Here is a 25,540-nt window from a genome sequence, read left to right on the forward strand (position 1 = left end):
AAAAATGTATCTACTACTGACACACACACACAAACATACACTTGGGTAGCTAATATACAGATACACACACTCTCACACATACACAATCACTCGGGGGCGACATCAAAGCGCCGGGCAAAGGCAACTTTGAAAACCTTTTGACAGCTGCGAACGCCAAAAAGGAAAGGCGGCCAGGGATGGTGGAAGGGAAGAGGAGTGGTGGTGGGCGAATTAGGAACAGGAAGAAGGAGCGGGAGAAGAATAAGAAGAAGAGGGCAAAGACGAAGGGGCGGGTCCCACCCTGCCCTCTACGGTGGGCGCGGCCTTTGGATTTAGTGGGGCGCAGGATTGGGCCAAGAATGGCAAAAAGGGGCTACTGTGCGCTAATGATGCGCATTTGGCATTTTGGCCTCAATCATTTATCACCCAGTGAAAACGAATAATTATTAAAATTTATATCTGATTTTTGGTTTCCTTGGGCATTCAACCACATAAATAAAATGTAATCAAATAACACATGTCGAACTTCTTAATTAGGCAATAGGAGACGTCACAAATGTTATCTTAAAACATTAGCATTCAGGTTAAAATAATAAATAATTGTATATTTTAGTAAAATATATAACTCCAAAGTTCCAAATCCAAATAACAAATAAGAAAATAATATAATAATAATTCCCTATAAGGAAGAAAAGCTAATAACTTTTTGAGTAACAACGGTACATTTAAGAATACATTTACATATCAACAAATCCAGCCTAGTAAAAACAAATTAACGGTTTAGTTTCATCAATGATAATTTGATTTGTTCGAGCAGCTGAATAAGGCTAACATTTTCGTAAAATTCCGTTCAGCCCCCATTCTCTACAACAAAATGCCTTTTGTAAGCTCACTGCCAGAGTTAAACGATCCCTTTTGGGCCAGGGTTCTGGGTAAGGGAAAAGGTAACTGAAAGTATCACCTGCCCGGGCCAGATACCACCTCCTCGCCGACTGCAGCCCAAGCGACACCCCGCCCAACCCCGCTGCTCCTGGCCAGCCCCTTGGGCGCTCCACTTCAGCGCACACTCGAAAAAGCTGAAAAACACAAAAACTACAGAGAAATATGCAGAAGGCAACAGTGCGTCCTGGTTGTGGTCCTGCTGCTAGTCCTATTCCTCCTGCTGCTGCTGTTGGAACTTTTACTGCCGGCCGCACTTCGGTGGTGGATTTTAATGGAACGCTTTGGGTTAATACAAAATTCTTTTGTTTTGCTTTCGCTGACTAACCTGGGCTAGGCTCGGGGTTGGCCAAATGCAGGTGGTCAGCCGGGTATTATGGATTAGTGGATGGTGGACTAACTTATTGCTTCCCAGCAGTACCCCAGTTCACTGACACTAAGGCGATCCCTTCACGGAGATCCTGATCCGCTGGCCAGACGGAAAGTCCGACAAATCGATGGTTTTAGACCAACTAAATCGCTTGTAAGGCCGTAAGCACTTCAACACCTTCCAACATGACTGATGCGTTGGGATGGGAACTCAGCCCGAATAAATGGCAACAAAGTAGCTGCCCCAAATGAGACAGAAGACAGAAAGAGACACTCGAGGCACTCGTTTAATGGCTGATATCGGCGTACCCCTTTCTCCTGGCCAAATCTTTGGCCCACTGCCGCCCAGTTTGGCATATGGAGCAGCACTATTTAGGCTTCGATACGCTGCATTACGCAATGGTGTTAATTACTAACACACGGACACTAGGCACCCGGCGAGTAGGAGAGCTACAAATACTATAGATATGGATACTTTGATACTTGGATACCCATATACTTAGATACTCGGGTACACACACTGCCAGACGGATAATCGCCGGCAAGCAACTGAAGCGAACTGGCAGTGGAAAACGGTTAACCAAAGACGGTAGCAAAAGCATTTAAAGCCATTTTAGCCACGGCGTCCCCGATAGAAAATCGTCCATAAAAAAGGCAAGGTTTTTGTATTAAATGAATCGGTGAATGGTTATTATTATAAATTCAGACAAGACACTTTAAAAGTATTTTTTAAGGATATCCCCCGGCATATGTCATTCAACCCACATACGCGTATATCTGCCGATCTCCGACACCCCCATTCCTTTGTAATTAACTAAATAGAATAACCCGCCAGTCGGCCGGCTTTCAAGCCGAGATACTTTTTAACCCCATGTGAACCGGGTTTTGTGAGGAGGGCGCAGGCGCAACTAATGAGCAACCCACCACCGTAAGCCATGTGGTGTCTTCCCCACCCACCCATTCATCGCCCGCCGGCTGGTCAGCCCGTTTGACCAACATTAAATTGAGCTGCGACTTCCAAATGAATGTGCCCTACGAGAAAGAGGTCCTGGCCATATGGTCGTCGGATAGGGACCCTGAAACCCGTGCTCCGACTGAAGCGGCCAAAACATATGTCGCAGTGGACTGCGGTTTTCCACTCAACGATCTCCTGGCATGTGGGAACGAAACATTCCATATATATTACGAAGTGTAATTTATCAAAATTTTCACGAATTTAATTTGCCGCAAGGGGAGTGGGAAACTGAATGTGACTGGGCTGAAAGTTCAGTTACACAAAAAAAATAATTAACTTCGGACGGAGGAAGATGTAATAGATCCCTATTAGAAAATAGAAAAGTTAAATTACATATTTATGGACGTATATAAATGTATATAAATGTTAATAAATTTCAGCATGGAATAGTAACATCATGGACCCTTCTGGACATGCTTCGAGTACGAAAATACATTTATTTTACCCCCACTTTAAGCCTACCAGTCTTGCAACTCAATCAAACTGCATGAAAAGCGACTGCTTGAACTTTAAACCGCTGCAACACCAACAATCGCAACTGCAACTTGGCTAATTACCATCGCACCACAACTGCAGCTCAAAGGAGCATTTCAAAGGATACACCAGCTGCAGCAATCAATAACGAGGATATCCTCGCAAACCCCTGTACATAGCTGCAACCAGAACAACAATAAGCTCACATAGAGAGCATAAACAACTAGCTGATAATCAATAAAGCAAAAGCAGGACTGATATATCCATAACAACCAACAAGTGGAACCACCAACGGCGAGGGGCACAGCGATTCTAGGGGGAAGGATGGGGCACCGTTTTAGGGGTTAGGGGCAGCTCAGAACTTTAAATACTTGTAGTAATGGCCAACAACTCTCAGAAACGGATGCAATGGCTTCCAATTAAACTGTGCACTGAAGTCGTAGCAAGAACGGAAGGAAAGTAAAATACCGCGAATTCCTAGATCAGCCAGATAATAAATTGCAGAGCAAATATTAAGGTCGATTGAAATGAAACAGGTATAAACATAGAGAGAATAAACATTGTAATAAATACTAATTAAAAATATTACTTTATTAAAACCCGAACCGAAATCAACCAAGTTGGCATACAAATATATTTATTTTGGAACTTCCTCCTACCTGGCACAAACTTTGTAGTGCTGAAATGCAATTGAATAGATAAGTTCCTAATAAAATAGCTGCACGCAAACAATGAACTTGGCCAAATGTGCAGTAAGTCTATGCGTCGTATGCGTAATATTCGCTAGGACCTAGGGGTGAGAAGCCCAATTCAAAGGGCAGCTGCTTCCCAGCACTTGGGAGCTCAATTAAATTGCACTAAAAAACGGAGCCGCTTGAAGCTAAGGCGAGCACATTTTGATCAGTTCATTAAAGGCATTAAAATATAAAAACTATGATCGAGGGGCAAATGCAACGCTCGGCGCAAAACCCTAAAAGAGTGAGGCTCTCGACCTGCCACTCGAATAATTGCAGGTGTGCATTGCAGCAGGGAGAGGCAAGGTGACAATTTTGCGTCAGTCGAGCGAGTCAGAGTCGGTGTCAGCTTTGAGCCAGGCCCACAACCAGGTCCACGGGGTGGCACTTCGAAGGCCCTGCTGTTTTTTTTTCTTCAGCCAACTGCAGTAAAGCGTAATTGTTTTTTTTTTTTGTCGTTTTTTGTTCTTTATCAGACTAGCAAGAACAGCGAATTACGCGACTGCCTGTCGATGGTGAAACGTATTAAGTTGAAGTTTTACGGCGTAGTCGGGAACTTTAATAAAAACGAAATTCAAGGAGAAGGGGAATTAAATTGCACACAAGGAACTTACTCTGAAGTGCACAACGCCTTGTACAAACAAATGTTTCAGTTTAAGTTGGTAAAGTTTTAATAGAAATAATATCATAATAACATATAAAGTTATTATTATCTATAAGGTCTATATCGAAATCTTTTAAAACATCTAATGTAAAATTTTAATACTAAAGCTAAGCGGTTAATAGTAAATATTCCCCGTAGAGTATCTTTGAAATGGAGCTATACTGTTAATAACTGGTTTACTAATCCGACTACAACTAAGTAGACGAACATTACACGCCATATTAGATGAGTTGGATAACCAATCTATCAACTGCGTGCTTATCCTAAATAGATCCTGGTTCTTCGCTTTTCCGAAGATAATCTACGCAGACCTGAGCTGCCCCGTTCTGCACCCTTTCAAGACTGAGGCGCTGAAGCTGATCAGTGGCTCTTGATTATGGGGGTCGCAACATTAGCGATCGGTGGTCTGCACTTGGCGAGGGGGCGTGGCCGGGCTGCAGTTGCCGCTCCTCGCCTTCTGCATATTTAGCAGTGCTGCTCATGATAATGCGTGAGTTCTCATATATTTATATTGAAAACATTATGCTTTGTGCGGTTGCAGCAGCTAAGTACACAAAATTATCAGAAATTATGTGCACCTTGGGACAGGCAGATTCCGATCTCCCCCAGCGAACAGCCGGAGGGGCCGCCGTCATCGTCATCATCATCAGCATGACCGTTCATCATCATCTCCATCAACTGTTTGGCTACTGTAATTTCACGGTAACCTGCCCCGACATGCATAATGCAAATCAATTTGAGGCTATCGGGCGGCAAAGGGGGAATTCACCGCCCTTCATTTCATCCGAGGGCCAAGTCAAAAGTCAATGGCGATGGCAATTTGTCAACAAAGTGGCCACCGGATCATTAATAATCGAATCTGGGGTATTCAAGACCAGTAGCTACGGAGATTGATGGATCGTCAGCGGGTGGCGCCACAAGGTGGCAAGCTGGTAAGTGGTAAGTGCAGCCAATCGCATTGATTGAAATCTTTCAGTAATAACAGAGCACCCAAGAACCCGCTCCACAAACATTCCGCCTCCCGCTGTGCATTTATATCTGAATCTGTATCCGTATCCGTATCTGTATCTTGGGATTCGGATCGGTATTGGTTTGTGGGATTGGACTGGGGCTTGGACTCACCTCTTGCCGTTGCGTCGCCTTCGCTTGGTGGCGTAGACGGTGCCCAGCTGGCTCATTGCTAGGGCGGAGTTCGTTATGGTCGCCGTCGTGAATGATTTTAACTCTTATTATTTTTCGTATCAATATTTCGTTGTTGTCTTCTGCTGCCTTCTGCTCGTCTGTCGTACAGGTTGTTTCCTCGTCGTGGCTTTCTTATTTCGCTTTTTTTCCTTTTGTAATTGGTTTTTATTTATTGATTTGGCTTGCTCTGGGTACACACTCTCACACACACGGACTCGCACACAGACACAGCCAGGAGCTGAGTGCGATCAGATCCGCTGAGATCCTGCTGCGGTTTTCGGTTTCGGAGTTGTAGCCACGCGTAAATTTCGTTTTTTTCTTCTTTGTATTTATTTTTAATTATCATCACGCTTACATTTTGTTTGCTTTTTCATTTCTCGCGCTCCTTTTGTTTTTGTTTTTTATTTTTTTGTGTATATTGCACTGTAGTTTCAGTTGGTTAGAGCTAAATGAGGGATTTAATGCGAAACTGTGATTCAGCAATTGAGAAAGGCTGGGAATTTTGATTTTTTTTTTCATTCGATTGTGGGTTGTATGATTTTCTAAGGCGATAACTTCGGTTCAACCTAATAGATTTTTTAAGTAATTAGTCCCGACGGAGAATGATTTCAGTTTATCTAAAATAAATCCAATTAGTTTAAGTTGGCAATGTCATGGAGCCGTTGTCTAATACGATTTGATTTTGCCTTGCATTGTAGAATAGTATAATATGATATTAAGGCTTTACTTTATTTTGAAAATTATATTTTGGTAAATTTTGAAAATATATTATTCATAAAAAGAATATATTTAAATTTGTTTCAATTTTTTCTCACAAAGGACTAAAAAAGTATAACAGATTATGTTAGCAAGTTATTAAACATCAGAGTCAACCAATAGTGTTGATTAATTTGAATGGCACATTCTAGTCAGAAAACTGTAAAAATCCCTCAATCCTTTTTCAATTGCTTTCAAAAACGAGTTGTTGTTTGTGTTGTTTTGTTTTGATTCGAGTGGCTGCGATTTGCAGGTTATTGTTTTGGTTCTTTCGTGGCAACACTTTTGCTTTTTCACTTGCACTTTTGCCGTTTGTGTTGGTAGTGTTGTTGCTCGTGGGCTCTGGTTTATCAATGGGCGATGTTTGCGATGACGACGCATGCAACAGAGGAAATCAAAATCGGCACGGAACCAAAAGCGCTAACGCAAGAACGGCACGCAAATCATTTTCATTTTGCGGCACGATCGACGTCGACGTAGGCAGATCCGCCGGCAGAGCAACCAGAGGCGAGTTGTCAAAGTGACATTTTTCAGGCACGCACACACACACGCGCGCGTGGGTGTGTTGGAATAGTAAAATAGATAGAAGTGAATGACCGCCGGCGGTCTGCAATTCGCACACGTGACTCCTCGAAGCCTTTACAGAACCTCCAGTTACAGGGTATCGCGTGCTGCGTTTCGCTTTTGTTTCTGTTTTCGCCTCTATTGTTGTTGTATTGCCTTATTCGGGGGACACTCACGCACACACAAACACGCACGCACCTTTTAGCGGGATTCTGGCGACGGCGAAACAACCGTTAGGAGGGAGCAGCGACTGCAACTGCACGCGAGCGCCAGAAGCGAGTGAATGAATGAACAACAGTGCCAAAAAAACGGACAAACGGGCATTTGAAACGAGGCACAAAGGCGATGGAGCGCGCTCTCTCACTCGCACTCGGCGCGGTGCTCTAAGTCGCTATCTCTCACTCGCACTCTTTCAAACGTGACTCTGCTGCGCTGCGGCCACGTAAACGCTTTGAGATTCCAACAAGAACTGAGCGGCGCCACGAAACGAATGGAAAAACCAGTCCTGGCGGAACACACTGGCCATGGAACACGCGGGCGGCGTGTTTGGGGCCACTTCCAGTCGTCCTGGCAACGAGCGATCGCCAAGCGACGCGGTCGCGTGGGAGTGAGACAGAGCGAACGATGTTCCACTACCAACCGTTCCAGCGTCGCCATACGTGCGACTGGAAGGGAGCGACCAACCAAGTCGGTCTTGGAAGTGCTGCAGCTATCTCGTTCGCACCCTGTAGTTTCGTTATAGGGGGCGTGTTCGCACACACATACTACACTGACAGCCTAGTAGCGCCGACTCTTTCCAGCGCACTACCAACTGGAAATAGAAATTCGGGGCACATCGCTCATCTCTTAATTAATTAGGCGGTAATTAAGAGCTATCAGTGTTATCGCTCAATGGCATCTATCCGCCATACTCTTCTCCTATTTCAAACTTATCTGAGCCGGATTTTACCTCGTTTTGCCACTGAAATGCAAATTTTATTTGGTGTGACCAAAACCATTAAGGCCATAAACATGAGCACTCACTTCGCGCTTATCGCGAATGATTTATTCACATGTGCCACCTGACAACCGCAAAAGAACAAGGAGAACGAAATGCACACCGCTGCCCTGCACAAAACCAGAAATCATATTCCTACACCTAGACGGGCAAAATGTCCGTGCCCAAGAACCCGATTGGACAGTGTACGAGGCCCCTTTATCCCATGGCCCATATGCTGCGTCCGTCTTTGACCGCATGTCACAGATGGCGATGGAGATGCACTCGTCAAAGGTACAGTTGGCACTCATAAAGAAGTTTTTAATAAGTAATTGTAATTAACTTTAATAACAATCTATACAAGCTATTCATTTTGTAATTAATATGATTACTGTGATTTACCAAATAATTTTATGTTTATTTTTAAAAGTTGGCGAAATGTTACGTTATGAACTTTTTCCTTTGAAAACGTGTTGCATACTTGGTGGCGCTGGAAAGCCACAATATTCGAGCCCTTTCAATCATGCAGCCCATTGTAGTTCATTTGTGTGGTTTCCTAATTTGATTACTTACGTCCACTCTAATAAAACATTATTATTGTTATCGAATGACCACTGTAGAATGCCTTCAATTTCGAAAAAGCATTTTTCTTTTATTGTGACGTCAGCCATGTACGAAATTGTTGGCACTGTATTTGTATTGCGTGCAACTATTCAATGCCAAGTCAGAAGGCTGAAGAAAACAATATTTCCTCAGCTAGAATCTCCAGCAGTCTGGTGTCTCACTCAAATCTCGCTGCGTAAACTAAGGACAACAGCAGCTCCGAAGACAGCAGGATCAGAAGAATCGGGAGAATCAGAAGAGGATCCACTCCGAAGAATGAGCAAAACAGAAGGCAGCGCATGTCAATCGGTGGCACTAATAAGTGAGCTGAGTCGAGTGGAGTGGAGTGAAGTGTAGCAAAGTGGAAGGGCTTGCAACCAGTTTTGGTGCGTTGCAACTTTTTCCAGCTTGCAGCTTATCAATTTACGCTTCCACTTCGTAAGAGAAGTGCACAGTGCAGGTGCTTATTCCACCTCCCTCTAAATATTCTTATTTTGCACTGCCTTTCCTCTTCTTGCATTATCGCTTTAAAGTACAGTCATCAATTGATCTTTAAAATTGAGGGCCAATATTATGACCTTACACCTAATACTGTAAAAAATAGCAAAATATATATAAGAACTGAATGGATTTTTTAAATGTGCTTAATAATTATTTTCTCATTATTAACTAAAAAAATACATACAAAATATACACAATCCCACTGTATATGATAAATATTTATTCTGGGGTTTCTTTGCTGACTGCTTGCTCGTCCGACAATTTCGCGATGACGTCGTTTCCCCGATGAGGACTTATGAATGTTTTTCGCCGGCATCCTTAATGCGACTTTCTACTCTGGACCCACACTTCGCAATCTACCCCTCGTTTTGCCTAATTTCGTAACAAGTTTCTTATTAACTTGTTTTTGCTCGCTGCCTTTGCTCAGCAGCTGCCTGGTCACATCAATGTCACTGCTGATCACATCTAGACAAGCACTCTATATGGATCTATATAATTTGCCAATTAAGTAGGGGATAACCCTCCCCGATATATCAGACCGACAACATTAGCGGGACACAAAAGCCGCAAAACGATAAAAAAAAAAGAACCGAACAGAAAAGATACAAATGTTTTTTTTTTGTGCAGCTCCGCTGCTAACCAGCCAAAGGGTCATATACAAAATTCCACAGAAAGAAGGGAAGACCATTATGCATTTCCCCATAATGTTTACTCCGATCCATTGGCGGCGCCAATTAAATATAATTATTCTGTGTACATAAACAACAGCGGTGAGCTTAAAACAAGGTAAAGCCATAAAGTATAAATGTAAACAAAGTGCAATCTGGGCATACCTTTTGATTAGAGTAACGCAGGGAGTATCAGACCACGGAGAGAAGGGAGAATGAAATTGAAGAGGTTTCCCCCTGTTCATTATGTCTTAGCAATTTCAAAAGTATAAGTATTCCCACAACTATATTCATAACTTTCTAAAAGTAAAAAATATCCCTTACAAACGAAAAGATCATCAAAAGTCTCTTGATATCTGAAATAAAGCTATCGAAGAAAATATCTTTATCATTTTTAAGATTCTTATGAGATGAGGATTAAAGCACGGTATTTACCAATTCGTTATATCTGAGCTTGTACCGCCAAAACAATCAGCTTCAACGGGATATAGAACAATGTTTACCTTTTTCGAAAAATGCAACTGACCAACCGTTTCTCCAACCCTTATACCCCCGCCCACCTTGCGCCCGATAAGTAGCCGCAATTATAATTGCCGTTTGTGGCGGCCCAAAAATGGCTGCCTTTATGTGAGCTGAAAAAAACTCGTACACACTATCAACATGACAAACAAACGGGCAGAAACAAAAATGTCATTTTAGACAGAACACAGAACTCACTACACGAAACAACAACAAAAAAAGCTGAAAAATGCAAACAATGGCCGCCAGCAGTAGCAGCGGCTATAACAACCCGCGATCAATTGCGCGAGATAAGTGGACAACTCCGCCACCACCACGACAGCACCACCACCAACATCACCATCACCAACACCACCACCACCACCGGCACCGCTTTGGGAAGGGCGGCCAACCCAAACGACTCCCTGCCACCACCCACTGCACCGCCCCTTCGGTGCCCTTGCATTGCTGACATATTTCAGATTGAGTTTCCCTAAACAACCTTTTGTGGAAAACTGTTGGTGGCTGAAATCAGTAAGCTTGACAAGAAGGAATGACATCCTATATGCAAGGAAGAAGAAAAGGATTTCCGATTAAGTTAAAAAAAATTAATGTGGGAAAATCAATCAAAGCTGACCTCATAAAAAACCAACAAGTGTTGGGCTAAAACTTAATTTTATAATTGTATAATTTGACTTAAGCTATTTTTATTATTTAACGTTGAACTAGTAAAAAGTAAATTTGAAATTATTCACAAAGTTTTTCATTTTCGAAGGATTTCGGAGCATAGGTTATTCATTGTAATACATTTAAAACATTTTAAGCTTGTTTATAATATTTCTTATTGCGATTATTTCAATTATTATAGTGCCTAATTATTAGGTTCTCTTTATAATTACCGCTTCTTATTTGAGTTGACATTTAACGCTTTCGTAGAGTATTTCAATTCAGTAGCTCTCTGAATGGACGATTGCTTGTATAGATACCAAAATGTACATATATGTATATACCATACATATAGCTGTAGTTGATAATGTAAGCTTTTTGTGTGGTGGCTATGAGGGCACATTCGTGTCGCGTATTTGACACTGTCATTAGAGCTAATGCCAAAGCTGTGCCCCATTCCTGACCCATCGTATCGCCAGGTCCTATCCCCCGACTGTCTAATTATGCGAATGTCAATCTTTGTCGGCGTTTTAAGACTTTTACGATTGTACCGGTGCGATTTCCTATTCGACTGCCACAAGAGACCAAACAAAATGTGATTTATGAAGCGATCCGGCTAACGGATACGAGACGGATCCCGGCTGAAGAGCCAGTTCGGTTCAATTCCGCATCGGATGCAATGGATGGCAATGGTATGGTACGGCATGGTTTGGTCAAGCGGTATCTGAAACAGTTAATCGGCAGCAAAATTAATAAATCCGTTGAGTTTAATAGAGTTCAAAAAGCAAGAACGCACAGCGCAAAGCGAAAGGCATCGCCTGCTAGCTGGTCAGTGCCAGATACGCAAGTCGAGTCCCAGTCGCGGACTATACTCGCAGTTTGTGCTTTAGCTGGAGTTGGAGCTGGAGCTAGAGCGGAGCTGCCTTTGGGGTCAACGCCGCCGAGATGTTCCCAGAAAGATCAGCAAATGAAGATCTCAATGGGCTGGCCGAGTTGGCCCGGCTGGCTGCTCCTCGTCTAGGCAATGCGCTCAAATAAATTCAATCTAAATTGTAAGTTTGTTTAGCTGGAGGAGCAGGCCAAGTAAGCGAGTGGTGGATGGAGGGGAGGGGCCAGTGCAATAACAATAATAATAATAATGCAGCGAAAAGAAAGAGAGATGTTCGCAGGCATTGAACAGGCCAAATTAATCGACCGGACTCCGAACTCCAAACTTGAAACTCGAAACTCGAGAGCTCCATTCCAATGCGAAGCGCCTCTTTTGAGCCAAGCACAGCCAAACGGCCACAACTTTGGCTATTTTCGGGGCGCAAATAAGATTGATCTTTTGTAACTTCCATGCTGCTTTTCGAACGCTTCCCCGATCTGCCCTCCGCGCCAACCCTTTTCCAGCATCCAGCAGCGGTAATTTGTTATCGCGATGATTTATGAACCATTGGAGACTGCGACTCGAGCGGAGACGGAGTGCGAGGAGGGCGCGGAACGAGGGGGACTGCAGCTCGATTCTAATACCCCGGACCGCCCCAAGGCTAATCCAAACACTAGATGGCGCTGCCTGCTCCTTGATGGATTTGTTGCTCAAAAATGTGCAGGCGAGTGAGAGCCTTGGGAATAAGGATCGACTTTGGAGTAACCAGGTTTACAAATCAATAATAAATAATAAAGATATTATATCTTTACAGCAATTATAAACTAAACTCTTGGGATCAAAAACAGAATACTTAACATAGAACAAGAAAAAAGACTTAAAAAGACTTAAATCTAAGTCGTAACACAACTCAACAAAGAGTAAAAGTAGGTATATACTCTTTTAACTGAAATCTGCAGGGTATCCCGCGAAATCCCCTATTCAATTCGAGGCAAACACTGAGGAACCGCAGTTCGGAGGGTCCACCGAGTGCGATGTGAATCGCCTGGCACGTTTCCGCATTTTCCTGGCTCTGGATTGTGTGGCTGTTGCTTTAGCCAACATATTTATCCTCCGCCCTGCCCTGCTGCATCCTGATCAATGGCAGCAGCCGCAGGGCCGCAGAATGATATTGTAGCTCTATATTATGGAAGTATTTAAGGTTCTAAACGATTCAATCGTTGCACTGAGAGAAGTATCTCGACAGGACTTGCCCCAAAATCCCTCCACTCGCATGGCATTTCTTTCTGTGCAGTGTGAGCTGTGATGTCTAAATAGCCGTGGAGTAAAGGTACACGATTTTATTTATTCTCCAGATGGGGGCCAATACAAATTGCCTGGGTCCGGAAAACGAGTCGAGAGCAGGCGTGGGCGATAATTGAGAATTTATTCGATGCGTTCTGGGGCGACGTTTATTGGGCCTAAGTATTCTGCTTCCTGTTCGTGGCCCCAATCTCTTGGCCCTCGGCCACCTGTCGCGCCTGAGCGGCAACCATTAATCAGGGCTAACAAAAAGGAAAATACGTATTCAATAAACTGCTCTTAATGATAACCCCAGTTCTGTAATCTGTTTTAGAAGGACCCCGAATTGTCATCAAAATTGCCGCTGATGGAAAACACCAGCAGCCAAAGCGTTGTGGCTAATGGCTCTAAATAACAATGATTAAGTCGCCAAAGGATCCCCGCATCGTATCCCATTCGATTTGATTCGATCCCATCCAATACCATCCCATCGGATTCCGAAAAAAATTGGGAGTGTGAGTCAAGCTCCGCCGGCGGCTGCGTCGCGCGAAACTCGAGATCGTATCGGGAACGCTCCACAACGCATCGCTTCACATCGCCGAGATCCTCGAAAGAAAGAGGCGCTGGCCGGGCAGAAACCTGTTGACATTGATATGGCCATTGATATTGGTTTGGTATGGGTAATGGTATTGATATTGGTATCGCTATTGCTTCTCCCCTCCTTCCAACGCATTCGTATGTAGCCCCTGTTTTTGGCTCGACTGCAGGTGCGTAGTGCGATCGGGGGCAGCTACCGATCAGATAGGCATTTCATAAAGCTGCGATCTGTATGGTGTGCTCTTCTGAATGATTCACTCCTTAATAAGCTGATTATATCAACAAGAGTTGATTCGAAATTGTTATTGATTATAGCTTAAAAGGGTTCCTCTATACAAGTATTTTAATCATCAATGGTTAATTTAAATAAAATTTGGAATAATCTCATTTTAGATTGTTGAAAGAAACTACAAATAAGCTAATTCGTTAAGAAATCATTAAAACATGTCAAGGGGTATCGTAATTGAACTAAGATAAGGATTAATTCCGAAAACTACGCCTCTGCCCCCTCGTTTTTTTTTCGCTCTGAGGCCATGGCACACGTCTAGCAAAAGTCAGGGGCAAGTGGCCCAATGCCTCAACTCGCCGCAAGTGGACTTCACCTGACAGTGGCCGAGGTTCTCACGTTGCGAGGGAGTACGTAACCCGATGACTTGTGCATTCTTTTACGGCTAATTTAACCGATTAGCAACTTGTCCCCCGAGCATTGAATTTTGAGTTGGAGTCGGAGTGCTGCGGTCTGGCTGTCGCCCGCTGTCAGCCACTACATGGTTTCGGATCGTATCGTATCGTATCGTATAGGATCGGTTCGTTTTGGTTTGCTTTGCTTTGGTTTGGCTCAATTTGCTCTGGCTTGGCTGGCTGGGTGCGAAGTAACCCATATATTCGACGCCCACACACGTTGTCATTTGTGAGTGACACACACACAGAGAGAGAGAGAGAGGGTAGGAAGGGGGCAAGGAAAGTGAATCACTTTGCCGCGGGGTTGACTTGAATGCAAAATAGCTGACAAATGGCAAATTGCGAACGATTCCAAAATGGTCGAAGGGTGGCAATGAAGGGTGGTTGGTTGCCCTGATGATGGCCATTAGCCGGCGATTTGAATGCCCCTAATCATGGGGTCTGCTGGCCACCGTCTGTCACGCCTTTTTGGCGCCCACAATCGGACAAAGAAAATCGTTTAGGCAAAAAATGGAGTTACAAAAAAATAAATAGCTAAAAAAAACCGCAGCGAAACGGCAATAGAAAAACCAGAGCGACAGAGAGCGGGAGAGGGAGAGAGAAAAGTACATACAAATGACTGCAATTTTTCAACGCTTAAAAATCACATTAATTAGCGTTCATGTTTTGTGCACTTCAAATTGCGAGCGGCAGCTGAAAAACAACATATGAATTATAAATTATAAATTTATTCTCACTCCAATTATCAACAAAGTTAAGCATACGCCTAGTTGCACTTTCAGCAATAAATAATTGCGCCAAGAAACAGAGGAAAAAATTATATTTAAACACAACTTAAAATGCAAATTTCAGCATGCAAGCCGGGGCGTAGTAGTACGACTTCTTTCCCCTTCTCCATGGTCATCTCATTACCGTTGAAAGCCAAAAGAAAGAAGTATTTTAACTCGCTTAATTGCCAACTCAGCTGCAGGGGAACATGGATGGGAAGTTGGCCGTGGTGGTCAGTCGGCAAATGAAATGGTTTTGCATTTGCAATTGCCAAGTCGAAAAAAATGAATACCCAGAGATAAGCCCAGGCCACTTGGCCCACTTGGTTGATTTTCAACCTAAGCATTTCCAAAACAATATGAGGTCTAATGGAGAAGATGGATTGATGGACCCACTTCAATAACTATAGTTAATAGCCATCTATTTTTTATAGTCAAAATGCAAACTGAATTGCATTTGGATGCGAAGAACTAATAAATAATTTAGAAAGAACTTTATTATTTCAGTGCTTAAGCACCTTTTAATAACTTTGCATAGATTAGGATCATGTTTTCACTATCAAACTCCGACTGAACAGGCTTTGTGCTTTAGACAGGGCTGGGAAACCCTGCTGTCTGCAATTAGTCGGAGCATTTTAAGACAGCTTAATGGTTTGATTATCAGGTTAACCCTTTGCCAAGCCATTGGCCCTCTCTCACAAGCTTCTTTATGCATATCCCATTCAAATGATAATGCCGCTGCGTCGGAGGCATCGAAGCTGGCTAGGCGCTAAGCTCGATCTTATCGCAATGCAAATTTTAAAAGCATAATTCAGCTAATCATAAGAGGCCATGTCGAAATTTAACAAGCTCTCTGGGTAGGAGAATTCACCTTACCCCCTTCCCCAACCGCGGGCAACCCTGCCCTCGGGCAGACAGCAGACGGCATGCGTGTCGGGTTATGCTAATGCCGATCTGAGATCCCCGATTTCCCCCCTTTCACACACCCACCCCCGTCCGCCCGACTGAGAAATGCGAATTGAAGCCAACTCGAACTGGAGCTAAAAATGCAATTCAGCGAAGAAATTAATTTAAAAAGCGTTGCAATAAGAGCGGGCCACAAAAAGAAATTAAATAAAATGTGTAATAATGGAGAGAGACCCTGTTGGGTCCAAAGTCCTCCCCAACCTCCTCTTCACCTGTCTGCTGGCCTGTTCCCCCTCCGCGGTGCAATTCATAAATCATTCCAGAAATTATGACTTTATTTTTAAACATTTTCCCTCCTTTTCTTCTTCTGCTTCTTCATTTTTTTTTTATTTGCGCATTTTTATACGAATATTATTTACTGACGATGAGTGTTAGCCAGAAGAGGTGTGCCTCGAGTTTCAGGTGGGTCTCCCTATAAAAATAATTTAAAATTGTATAATGCATAGTACTTTATTATGTTTTAATTGTCTCACCGAATAGCCGCAATAAATAAGTATATAAGTCACTTCTCTCATTACATATGCAAATGCAAAATGCATGTTAAATAAAATTTTAGTATATACTACCAGAGTTATTACTTAGCTGAAAAGGAAAAGGAAAAGTGTGTTCACAAAAATAGTGAAGTTACTGAAACACCCCTATCCCAGCTTTAGGGCCCTCCCCCCTCTTAACCAAATCAATAAAGCCATTAACTAAACTGTTACCAAAACTGGCACGCAAATTTCCAATTGATCCATAAAACACTTTAGTCTGTTGACCAATTATCTTAAACAAATTATATTAATTAAAATGAAATATTACTTAAACAGTCTGAAGAAAAAACAAGTTCCACGACCTGACAAATTCTCGAAATTACTAAATAAATAAGTGATGGAATTTTTTTTTGAATTAATACTTGTCCGCCCTGGCAATTATATTTTATGATAACTTTGTCTTTCAAGTTTCCCAATTTGAATTGTTTGTCATAAACAATTTCTACGGTTAATGACGAGCAAGGACAATGGGGTTATACTTAGAAAAAAACTAACTTTAGTGTTTAAAAGCATTTACAAATTTATAAGGGTGCTTTTAATTTACATCTTACAGGAGGTAGTTTACTTTCATTTTATAAACCATCATGAATTCAACAGACCTTGTTAAGAATATACACCTAAAGTGAATTTGGCAGCATTCATTTTTGGATCCTGGTATCTTGTGTCCCTTATTATGTGGACACTTATCCTGTGACCCCTCCCATTGTCCCCGTTTTTGTCCAGGTAACACCAGCAATTTGCGCTGCATTAAGCAGCAAGAGCCCAATGTTTCGCAGTGGCATTTTCTTATCAAGATGCAGAGCTTTCGGTTCCCCTATTCCCGTAATAGCCCAAGTTCTCCGGACCCTTTGACGTGGTTAAATGTGTTTACACTCGGAGAGCATTTGTGGGGGAACCAAACTAGAATAATTAATAACTGGGGAACAGGGAACACAGGTACTCACACTCTGTTGTTGCTGTTGATGTGCAATTGCAATTGTTACCTTTGTTCCATTCTTCTGCGATGTCTGCACTTTGCGAGGCGTTGAAGTTGCATTGTTTTGGTCCACTCAACTTCTATGAGTGTGAGTGAGTGCGAGTGTGAGTGGATGGGTTCCACTCAACTTCCAGTGCTTGGAAAAAGTGGGAACTGGAACAACGCCATGTTGTTTCATTCGCTCACTCACTCACTCGCTCACACTTGTAAAAGCAACGACTTTGTGGGCGGAGCATAGCTTTTTCCCTTTGAGGTCGTGTAAAGTACGACTTTTTCACTTTTTTAACCGAAAAAAGTGAAGCCAACCGTTTGTTGTTGCTGCTTAATTACCCGACAATTAAGCGGCCGCCACAGTTCTTCATAATTCAGACACAATTAGTAAATAATTAAAGTTGACAATTGTCGCACACAATTGTTAATCTTCATCATCGACGGTGTTCGTTGCGTTTTTCGCTTTTTGCTTCTCTTTCGGACTTAAGTACACGTCACAACATTAAATAACATTTCATTTCGGGTCCGCACTTTTCACAAGTTCGTAAAAACTTTGAACTTCTATGGGAAAGACACGCATAGTTCAAAATTAACGTGCTGCGTTATGTACTTTCATTTCGGGCGTGGGAATATCGATTGCTATTAAAAATCATGGTATGCGTACTTAAATGAATCATCTACTAATAGCCGAATTTCTTTAAAAACTTTATTACTTAATGGTAAAATTACTTTACAAGTACTCTAAGTGAATTGTGTACATTTCCCGGTCATTTCTTATCTTGCCATGCCAAGTTTCCTACATGATGCAATCCCAAATCCCATATGACTTTGCCAGAATTTTATGGCGCTTATTCTCCTTCAGCTGTCGCTCGTTGGCTGCTCTAATTTGCATTTTGCATTATAAAAGCAACCAGCCCAAGAACAAATTAAGGGACAAAAACAATTGCTTATACGACATTCGCGTGTTTGGCCCTCCAAAGTTTTCCGCCTCCATTATTTTCGTTGCCAAAAAGAAGCCGCCGCCGTCGCCATGCAGACGACTACGATGATGGCAAGTCGGCCCAAACTGAAAAACTCACACTCGAAAACGGCTCTGAGTATGTATGATGGATTACAGCAATAATTAATTGCAATTAGCCGACGCCCGACTGGCAAATCTTACCCAACAGTTTTCCTAATTAGCCAATGGTTGTGCTCCACTTATTAGTTGGAGGCTGGGATAAGCGCGTGGAACGTAGTTATTTAGGTATTCGGTTTTATTGCATCGATATAGTCAGAATAGTCAATAGAATTATTAAAAAATGTAAGAATTCGAGACCATATATAAATTCATAGACCATATTCATAATTTTTATCTTAAACGTGTGGCTTAACTACTAAGTATCCGAATCGTAACTTCATTCGCGTACACCTGCGCTCGTAGGGTATTCCACTAGTCATTATAACACATTTGCTAATTAATTGCGGTTTTTTGCTTTAGTTGCCACCTGAGTTAGTCAAAAAAGAGCTTATAAAATTTGTCTGTTGGCCAAGACAGACTGGGAAGGGGATCAGTGGGATATGAAGAGATGGATCTAATGAAAACCGGTCATGAACATGTTGCCGCCAACTCATTTAAATTAGTTATGTAAATAGTATAATTAATAATTAAACGGCAGCCATCGCAACATTAATGTTTATTAATAAGTCTCTGATTAGGGTTTTACTAGTGGACTTGTTGTGGCGCCAGTAGAAAATATTTCATGGCGGAACTTGTAGAGGTTTCGGCCAGGAATTAAGGGAATTAATGAGCTGAGTTTGAGTGACAGGGCAGCTGACTTTTTAGCCCCCTCATTTTGGCTTCTATAGCGGAAACCGCAAAATATTGACGGTTAAGTCCTATTCGAAAACCCCCCGATAGGACCTCAATTTCGGTGTGGATAATTACACAGAAAATTCGACTTCAGGCCAATCATAATTTTCAATTTTTATTTCGCCTCATTTCGTTTTGTTTCGTTTCCCTTTTCCCTTAACCGAAAATTGAGCAGAACCAAGTTAATCCCCTACTTAGAAAGAGATAGATGGTCGAAGGCCCTTTTATAAATATTATAAAGATAAAAAATAACTTGCACTGCCCACTTTGGTGAGCTTCTCTGTCCTCTTTTTTCCCCTCTTATATAACTTTTGTGCCGCTTGTCTGTAATTTTCTTGTTGAGAGATTTTCTATGTGAAGGTTGTGCGCGGCGCTATCAAACATAAAAAAAAACCAGCCTTACAATGGCAAATATAATTTGCAGTTATGTGTTTATATAGCTCTGACATTGAGTCAGCTGCAAACTGCCGACTTTACCAACTTTGCCGACTTTCGAGGGGAGCACTTAACTTTTGACAATCGCCGACAGCGAAATTGACAGCGAACAGGAGTTGCAATCGCAGGAACTTTCGAGTGGGCCGAGTTGGGCCTCGTTCGCGCTATTTTGCACACTAAAAGGTGCTAATTGAACTGAAATCGATTGATTATTCACTCGGTATATGTACTCAGTCCATTTGGATGGATATGGAATAGATGGTCCGATGGCCCGATGGAAGGTGTGGAAAGGGGAGGGTCTGCTGGGAACGCCTTCGCTGACCGACTCTGCGCCATTAAATCGCGACTGTCACTTTAGACCAACTTGATGACACGCACATGGAACACAGCAGGCCAAGTCGCTGCCCTCGACATATCGATAACTGACTGACAGGGCAGTCGAGGGGGTGACGGGTGGGGGGGGGGGGGGGTATGGAGTCCCCAAGCAAGGGCGGGGGATCGAGGTTGTCGAGGCTGTTGAGGGGGTTTAAGGCAAAAGGCAGCCCGCAGAGGCGCATAAATTGTCCGCTGCCGCCAAGTGACGTCAGGTCAGTCAGCAGTTGCAGTAGGTGCAAGGATTGCGTGCAAAAATGCACTTCTGTCTCCCATCCCTCGACCCCCCTCCCTACCAAGACCCCCTTGGTCGTCCTTGTTCGGGCCTCGCGTCGCATCAAAATGCAAATAAAGCATTTCAAATGCCCACAGATAGGGAGAGTGTCTGGACGGAGTCGAGGTAAAAGGGTGACTGAAGCTTCAGGATCAACCGATTCGGAAATTCTGACTCAGAATATGTACTAAAATACCTAAAATGTAATATGTAACATACATGCATAAATTTCTTATTTATTATCATACAACTTGAGTGACTGTATTTAATGTAAAGTGATGATCTGCTTACAGCTTATTTCAAAATATATCCTAGGGTACTATAACACCGTTACCCGATGCTGTACTTTGAAGAATTCAAGTTGACCTGAGTGGAAAGAATTGCTCTTATAACGGTCCTGTAGTCTTCTTTCTTTCCTTTTAAATCGTTTCTGCAAAACATCAACAGAATGAGAAAAAAAAACATCAATTTGGTATCAATTTTGCTTGTGGAAACAATTTTGCTTTTACTTTTTACAGCGAGCGATTTCACCCGATCCTTCAGGGTTATTTCTGCAGCAAATTATAGCGAACTTGGGGGCTTGGGGTCTTCAGAACGATGCTCTGGCAGAAAAAGCAAAATTCAACTAAAGTTTACCATTAAATTCCCATTTAGGCTGTCAATCATTTGCGCTAATTTTTCTTGGCGGCTTCAATCCAAACGGAGCCCTCATTTCAGCTCCTCCACATCTCTTCCTCCGGCTGTCGATGGCTTCCAATGAAGATTAATTTAGTTTTGAAAGGCATAAGAGTTGTGCTTAAGCGGAATTTCAGCATCGCTTTTGTTTCTTGCCGAACCCAGGAACTAAGCAACGCTTGCGATGGCTAACCGATGGAGATACGGATACGGAGTGGGTCCCCAATATACCTCCTTCACACTCGATGTGTCGTCCTGTTTGACTAGCACAATTTGCCCGAAACGCTTTACACTTGTCTCCTTAGATCCCCCAGATCCCCCGAAACCGTTGGACATGAGTTAAGGTCAGCTGGCGGCTATGTCGATCGTAATCTGAGCCCGGCGTCGTCGTGATGAGCATGCAAATTCCCCTTCGGCCTTTTGTTTTGGCGTAATTTGTTAACAAGCCAAGGGAAAAAGGGAAAGGGGATGAGCATGTGGAAAGGGTGCCAAGATCTGCGATCTAGGGCGAGATAATGTTGGGTTTAATAAATTAAATCTTCAAATTTCAATCGTGAGGGGCACACAAGATCTCCAGGCTAAATAGCCAGTCAATAGCTTACTAATTTGTTCTTCATGCAAGCAAACCATAAGTAAATCAAATTAAAAACGAAATATGTTGCAAGAATTGAGATATAAATGAATAAGTAAATATTACTATTTTATGGTTATCAACAAATCTTACAGAAGTATCTGTAGTTTACCATTGAGAACGCCATTTTCCCGAGACCCTATAAAAGACGACGCTGAAGATCCCCATAATTGCTCCCCAAACAAAAACAGAGGCTGTGTGAAGGAGGGGGCAGGAGCTGCGGGGACCAATCAGCGGTGAAAAGATCAGAGGCTGAGGCAGCAGCATCGGCAGCCGTCGAAGCATCAATCAAATCAATTATTATCGACAATGGAGAGTTCGTGGAAATTATGTGCGGCTGGGACTGAAAGCGGATTCGGGGCGAGTTGGAGCTGGGAATGGATGTGGATGTGGATGTGGATATGGATGGGTACACAGTTGAAGTAGAAGTTGCAGTTTGACGTAGCCGCGTCTCAACCGTTGGCCGCCATTAATAAGCATCTTTGGTGGCGCATTTGTTATTTGATTGGTAAATTGTGATGCCACAGCCAAGATAATGTCCCCCGTTCGGTCTTAGCCATCCACCCGGTCCCAGACGAATGTAAATGGCTCCAGTAGGTAGCCAAGATGGCCGCCGATCGAGCGGCAGCGGCACGAACGGATCGGGCCAAACGCCAGACGGCTAACAATGCCAAATTACAGGGGAAACATCTGCCACATCGGTCGAAAGAGGCCCCCCAGGCTGAGTTTTGTGCGATTCCCGTCCAGGGTTTCCCATCACTTTTTGAGATCCCCTCTAGCATAAGTACTCTTATAGCAAATAGTGGAACTGTAATAATTTCATAACGAAAGGCAAGTAGTACACGTTCACTTAGCACACTGACTACTGCAATATGTTTGTATATATGTGAGTAAAAACTATTACATATTATCAATACCCCTTTTTATAAGCCACATGGATCATTTTTTTATCTCTACCAACTTCCGAATAGATATGCAAACTTCTCTCTCAGTTTAAACTTTTTTTAAAATGAAATTGCACGTAGTCTATTAATTAAATTTTACATTGCAATAGTAAGTGGAATTCTTTTCGTATTTTCCAGGATTACGTACCATCCCATATAGTTTAAAGACTTACAATGACATTCCGCCGGGAAGAAAGAAAGTTTGTCGTTTTTGAGAAACTGGACAAATGTCGCGGCAAATCCAAACAAACAATTCATCAAAAGCGGCGACAATTAAGCAATAAACTGAAATGAAATTCAAATGAAAAAATTTATAAGCGCCAGTTCGAGTGGAGGGGGTGGTGGCAAAAGGGTGGGGGCAAGGAATTGGAAAGGGGCTGGGGAGGTGAGCGATTATGGAAGAAAGAAGCCGACGCTTGATGAGCTTCGTCGCTGCAACTGCGGAAAGATAAATTGACTCGCTGATGTAGGCAAATGCACAGCGATCTGTTGGATCGCTCAGATGCTCTCGCTCGCAACAGGCGGCGACATAAATCATTGTGATTGACAGCTGCTGACCATGATAGTGGCTATGGGATGTTGGATGTTGGATGGTGACCGGTGGATGGCGGGGGTGTGGGATGTGTACTACTACCACTCCTACTGCCCGCAACCAAACTCATTTAAATTCCATTTCAATTGGCCGAAAAAAAAATAAGCAACAATAATGGAGCGAATACATTTCACGCGCTAATTACAGGGTGCCATCGAAAGACGAGGACTGGACACAGATCAATCATATGGGGATCTCCGATGTAATTGAAACAAATGCGCAGATGAACACTGAAATTATTTCATCAACACTGAGCGCCACGAAGATTAACGGGAATATTTGGTAAAATGCTGATCGACTACAAAATGACATGTAATATAATATAGGAATATATAGCTTTCAAACTATAAAATCATGCTAGCAATTGGGTTAAGCCTTGATTCATACATTAAGATTTTAACATGTCCGATAAATGATCGATATAATAAATAAATTGAATCTAATACGTTGAAATCGGGCATATTGATAATAATTACAAAATTCAGCTGTTCTTAGTACAAAATAAATACCAACATTTTGTTAAATTAATAGGCACAACACTTTAAAGATCAGGAGCAGCTCAAAACTTGCGGGAGGCATTCGAGAGGTTGAAGCACGCACACACTCCGATCGCCGGTACGTACAAAACTCGTATGAGTAAATTGTGAATAATTTCGTGTTGTCTCATCAATATAAATAAAATATTTATTAACAATTTGTTAAGAGCTATAAATCGCACTCAGCAGCTTTCGGCCGTTGCAAAAGTCAAATACAGCGAACCGAAAAACACACAGGGATGTGGCAGGGCTCCCCCAGAGTTTGGGATCCAATCGGAGCATTTTCGGAAAGTCGAAGAGTCTCTCACCAGGATTGGGATCCGCAGGCGTCTGCGGGTAACCGTGGGCATATGTGGAGAGAACTGGGGACCTGTGCCCCAGCTGCGGGGGACCTCCTGTGGCGAAGGCGGCGACGGCGGCAGCCTGGGCATATTAATTGTACGCTTGTTCAGCAAGCGGCGATTGCGTCCGGATCGAATCCAGTGCCACAGATCGACCAAATCGTACAGATTGTACTGATCCTCCATATGGGACCCTCTTTCGCAGCGCTATGCCTCTGCTGTTGGTGTCTGGCCAAATTGCTGCTATTTATGTTGGTAACTACCGTATAAACTTAGCAACAACAACATATGCACACGAGACATCGGTGGAACACGGCAAACGCTGAAATCAATATGTTCGCTAATAAATTGTCCCACAATATTCATTAAATTAAAAAGTAACGAAAAGTGTTGTAGCAGCCGATGGCAAACAGGAACGCAGCTGCCAGGGGGCTGAAAAAGCATTTGGGCGCAGGATCAGTTAATTATTTCTTATATTTTAGTTAGTTAGTTACTTAGTTACTACATACGTCAAAAAATTATCTTAAAAATTAAAAAATATATGGTAGCTTATCTAGAAAATAGGTAGAATAAATGGAACAATATTTAACTACAGTTTACTTTTTTCTTGAATAAGAAGAGATTTCTTAATAACGGAGTATAAATTGGCAAGAGTTTTTTAAGGATTATATAGTATATACCCACGTTTCAATATTAATAAATCCGCTCCTGTCTCCTCGCAGGGCGAAAATTTATTTTTAATTACGCAGCCCCAAACATGACACAAACAGCGACCGCCACATTCTGATGCCAATGCCCAGAACGATGCCGATTCTATTCACGAATCCAAGTTTCAATCCTATAGCCTGCAGCCTGTAGCCTGGAAATCTGGAGATCGAGGACGCGGCTGGAGATGAGACTGTGACTGCGCCTGGACAAGAAGACTGCGGATGGTGACGGCGAAGGGGAAGGGGGAGCAGGACTGGAATGCACTGCTGACTTTGGTGCTGACTCCTCGGCCTGAACTGTGCAAAATTATGACATGAACATGAACGAAGTCCACATAATGATGTTATACAATACGCCATCTTAGCGTAAACAAGGCGAAAAGCCGCGCCAGTGTCCCAGGCGCAACTCCACTGGGGACTGGCGCTTGTTGGCCCGGCAATCGTAATCCCATCCCATCAGATACCACTCCAATCCAATAGCAGTACCAATCCCACTGTCCGGAGGCACAGGACATGTGTTGAGTATTTGTTGTTTGCGATGCCCTTAGCACTGCAAATGGGCATCTGAGCTCGGCTTACACACACACTTTGTACACATGTTCGGGCTGTAGATCAATCTTTGCCAAGTTGGTAGTAATAGTAATAGTAGTTGGTAGTAAGTAATATTCAAATTGCTGATAATCAAAGACAGTAAACTAATCTAATTAACTGTTGTGAATGTCCCAAAACCTCAATAATGATACGATAGCAAAATGGCCCAATTAAAAACCTAAAGTGAAAAGCATCCATAACTAAACTTTATTGCATACTTAACCGAGAAAACTTCGAAAAATTTGGAATACGTAAAAATAAAACATAAAGGAGATAGTTTAATTGGTTGACGTTTGGAATAATGTAGAGTATGGAAAATTCGTTTTACCGATTTCTTACCTT

The 25,540-nt window shown here is 42.7% G+C and overlaps 1 protein-coding gene and 1 long non-coding RNA gene across 4 annotated transcripts in view; one reads left to right on the forward strand and one right to left on the reverse strand.

The window, feature by feature from the left end:
- Positions 1-7,147, reverse strand: part of ss (spineless) — a 29,257-nt gene extending 22,110 nt beyond the window's left edge. The window contains exons 1-2 of one of the 3 annotated variants that reach the window (NM_057400.4): positions 6,853-7,140; positions 5,297-5,801 (exon numbers count right to left, since the gene is read on the reverse strand). In NM_057400.4, coding sequence (NP_476748.1) covers positions 5,297-5,352 — 56 coding nt within the window. In that variant the 5' untranslated portion in view covers positions 5,353-5,801; positions 6,853-7,140. Of the gene's footprint in view, positions 1-5,296; positions 5,802-6,852 lie in introns of all 3 variants that reach the window. The other 2 variants (NM_001170158.3, NM_001260211.2) reach the window with 2 other exon arrangements.
- Positions 7,148-10,097: 2,950 nt separating this feature from the next.
- On the forward strand, positions 10,098-10,564 carry lncRNA:CR45630 (long non-coding RNA:CR45630). The gene has a single exon (NR_125184.1). It is a non-coding gene; the product is annotated as a long non-coding RNA:CR45630 (long non-coding RNA).
- The last annotated feature ends 14,976 nt before the right edge of the window (positions 10,565-25,540 follow it).

Source organism: Drosophila melanogaster, chromosome 3R (genome assembly GCF_000001215.4).
Source record: "Drosophila melanogaster chromosome 3R".
Classification (NCBI taxonomy): Eukaryota; Metazoa; Arthropoda; class Insecta; order Diptera; family Drosophilidae; genus Drosophila; species Drosophila melanogaster.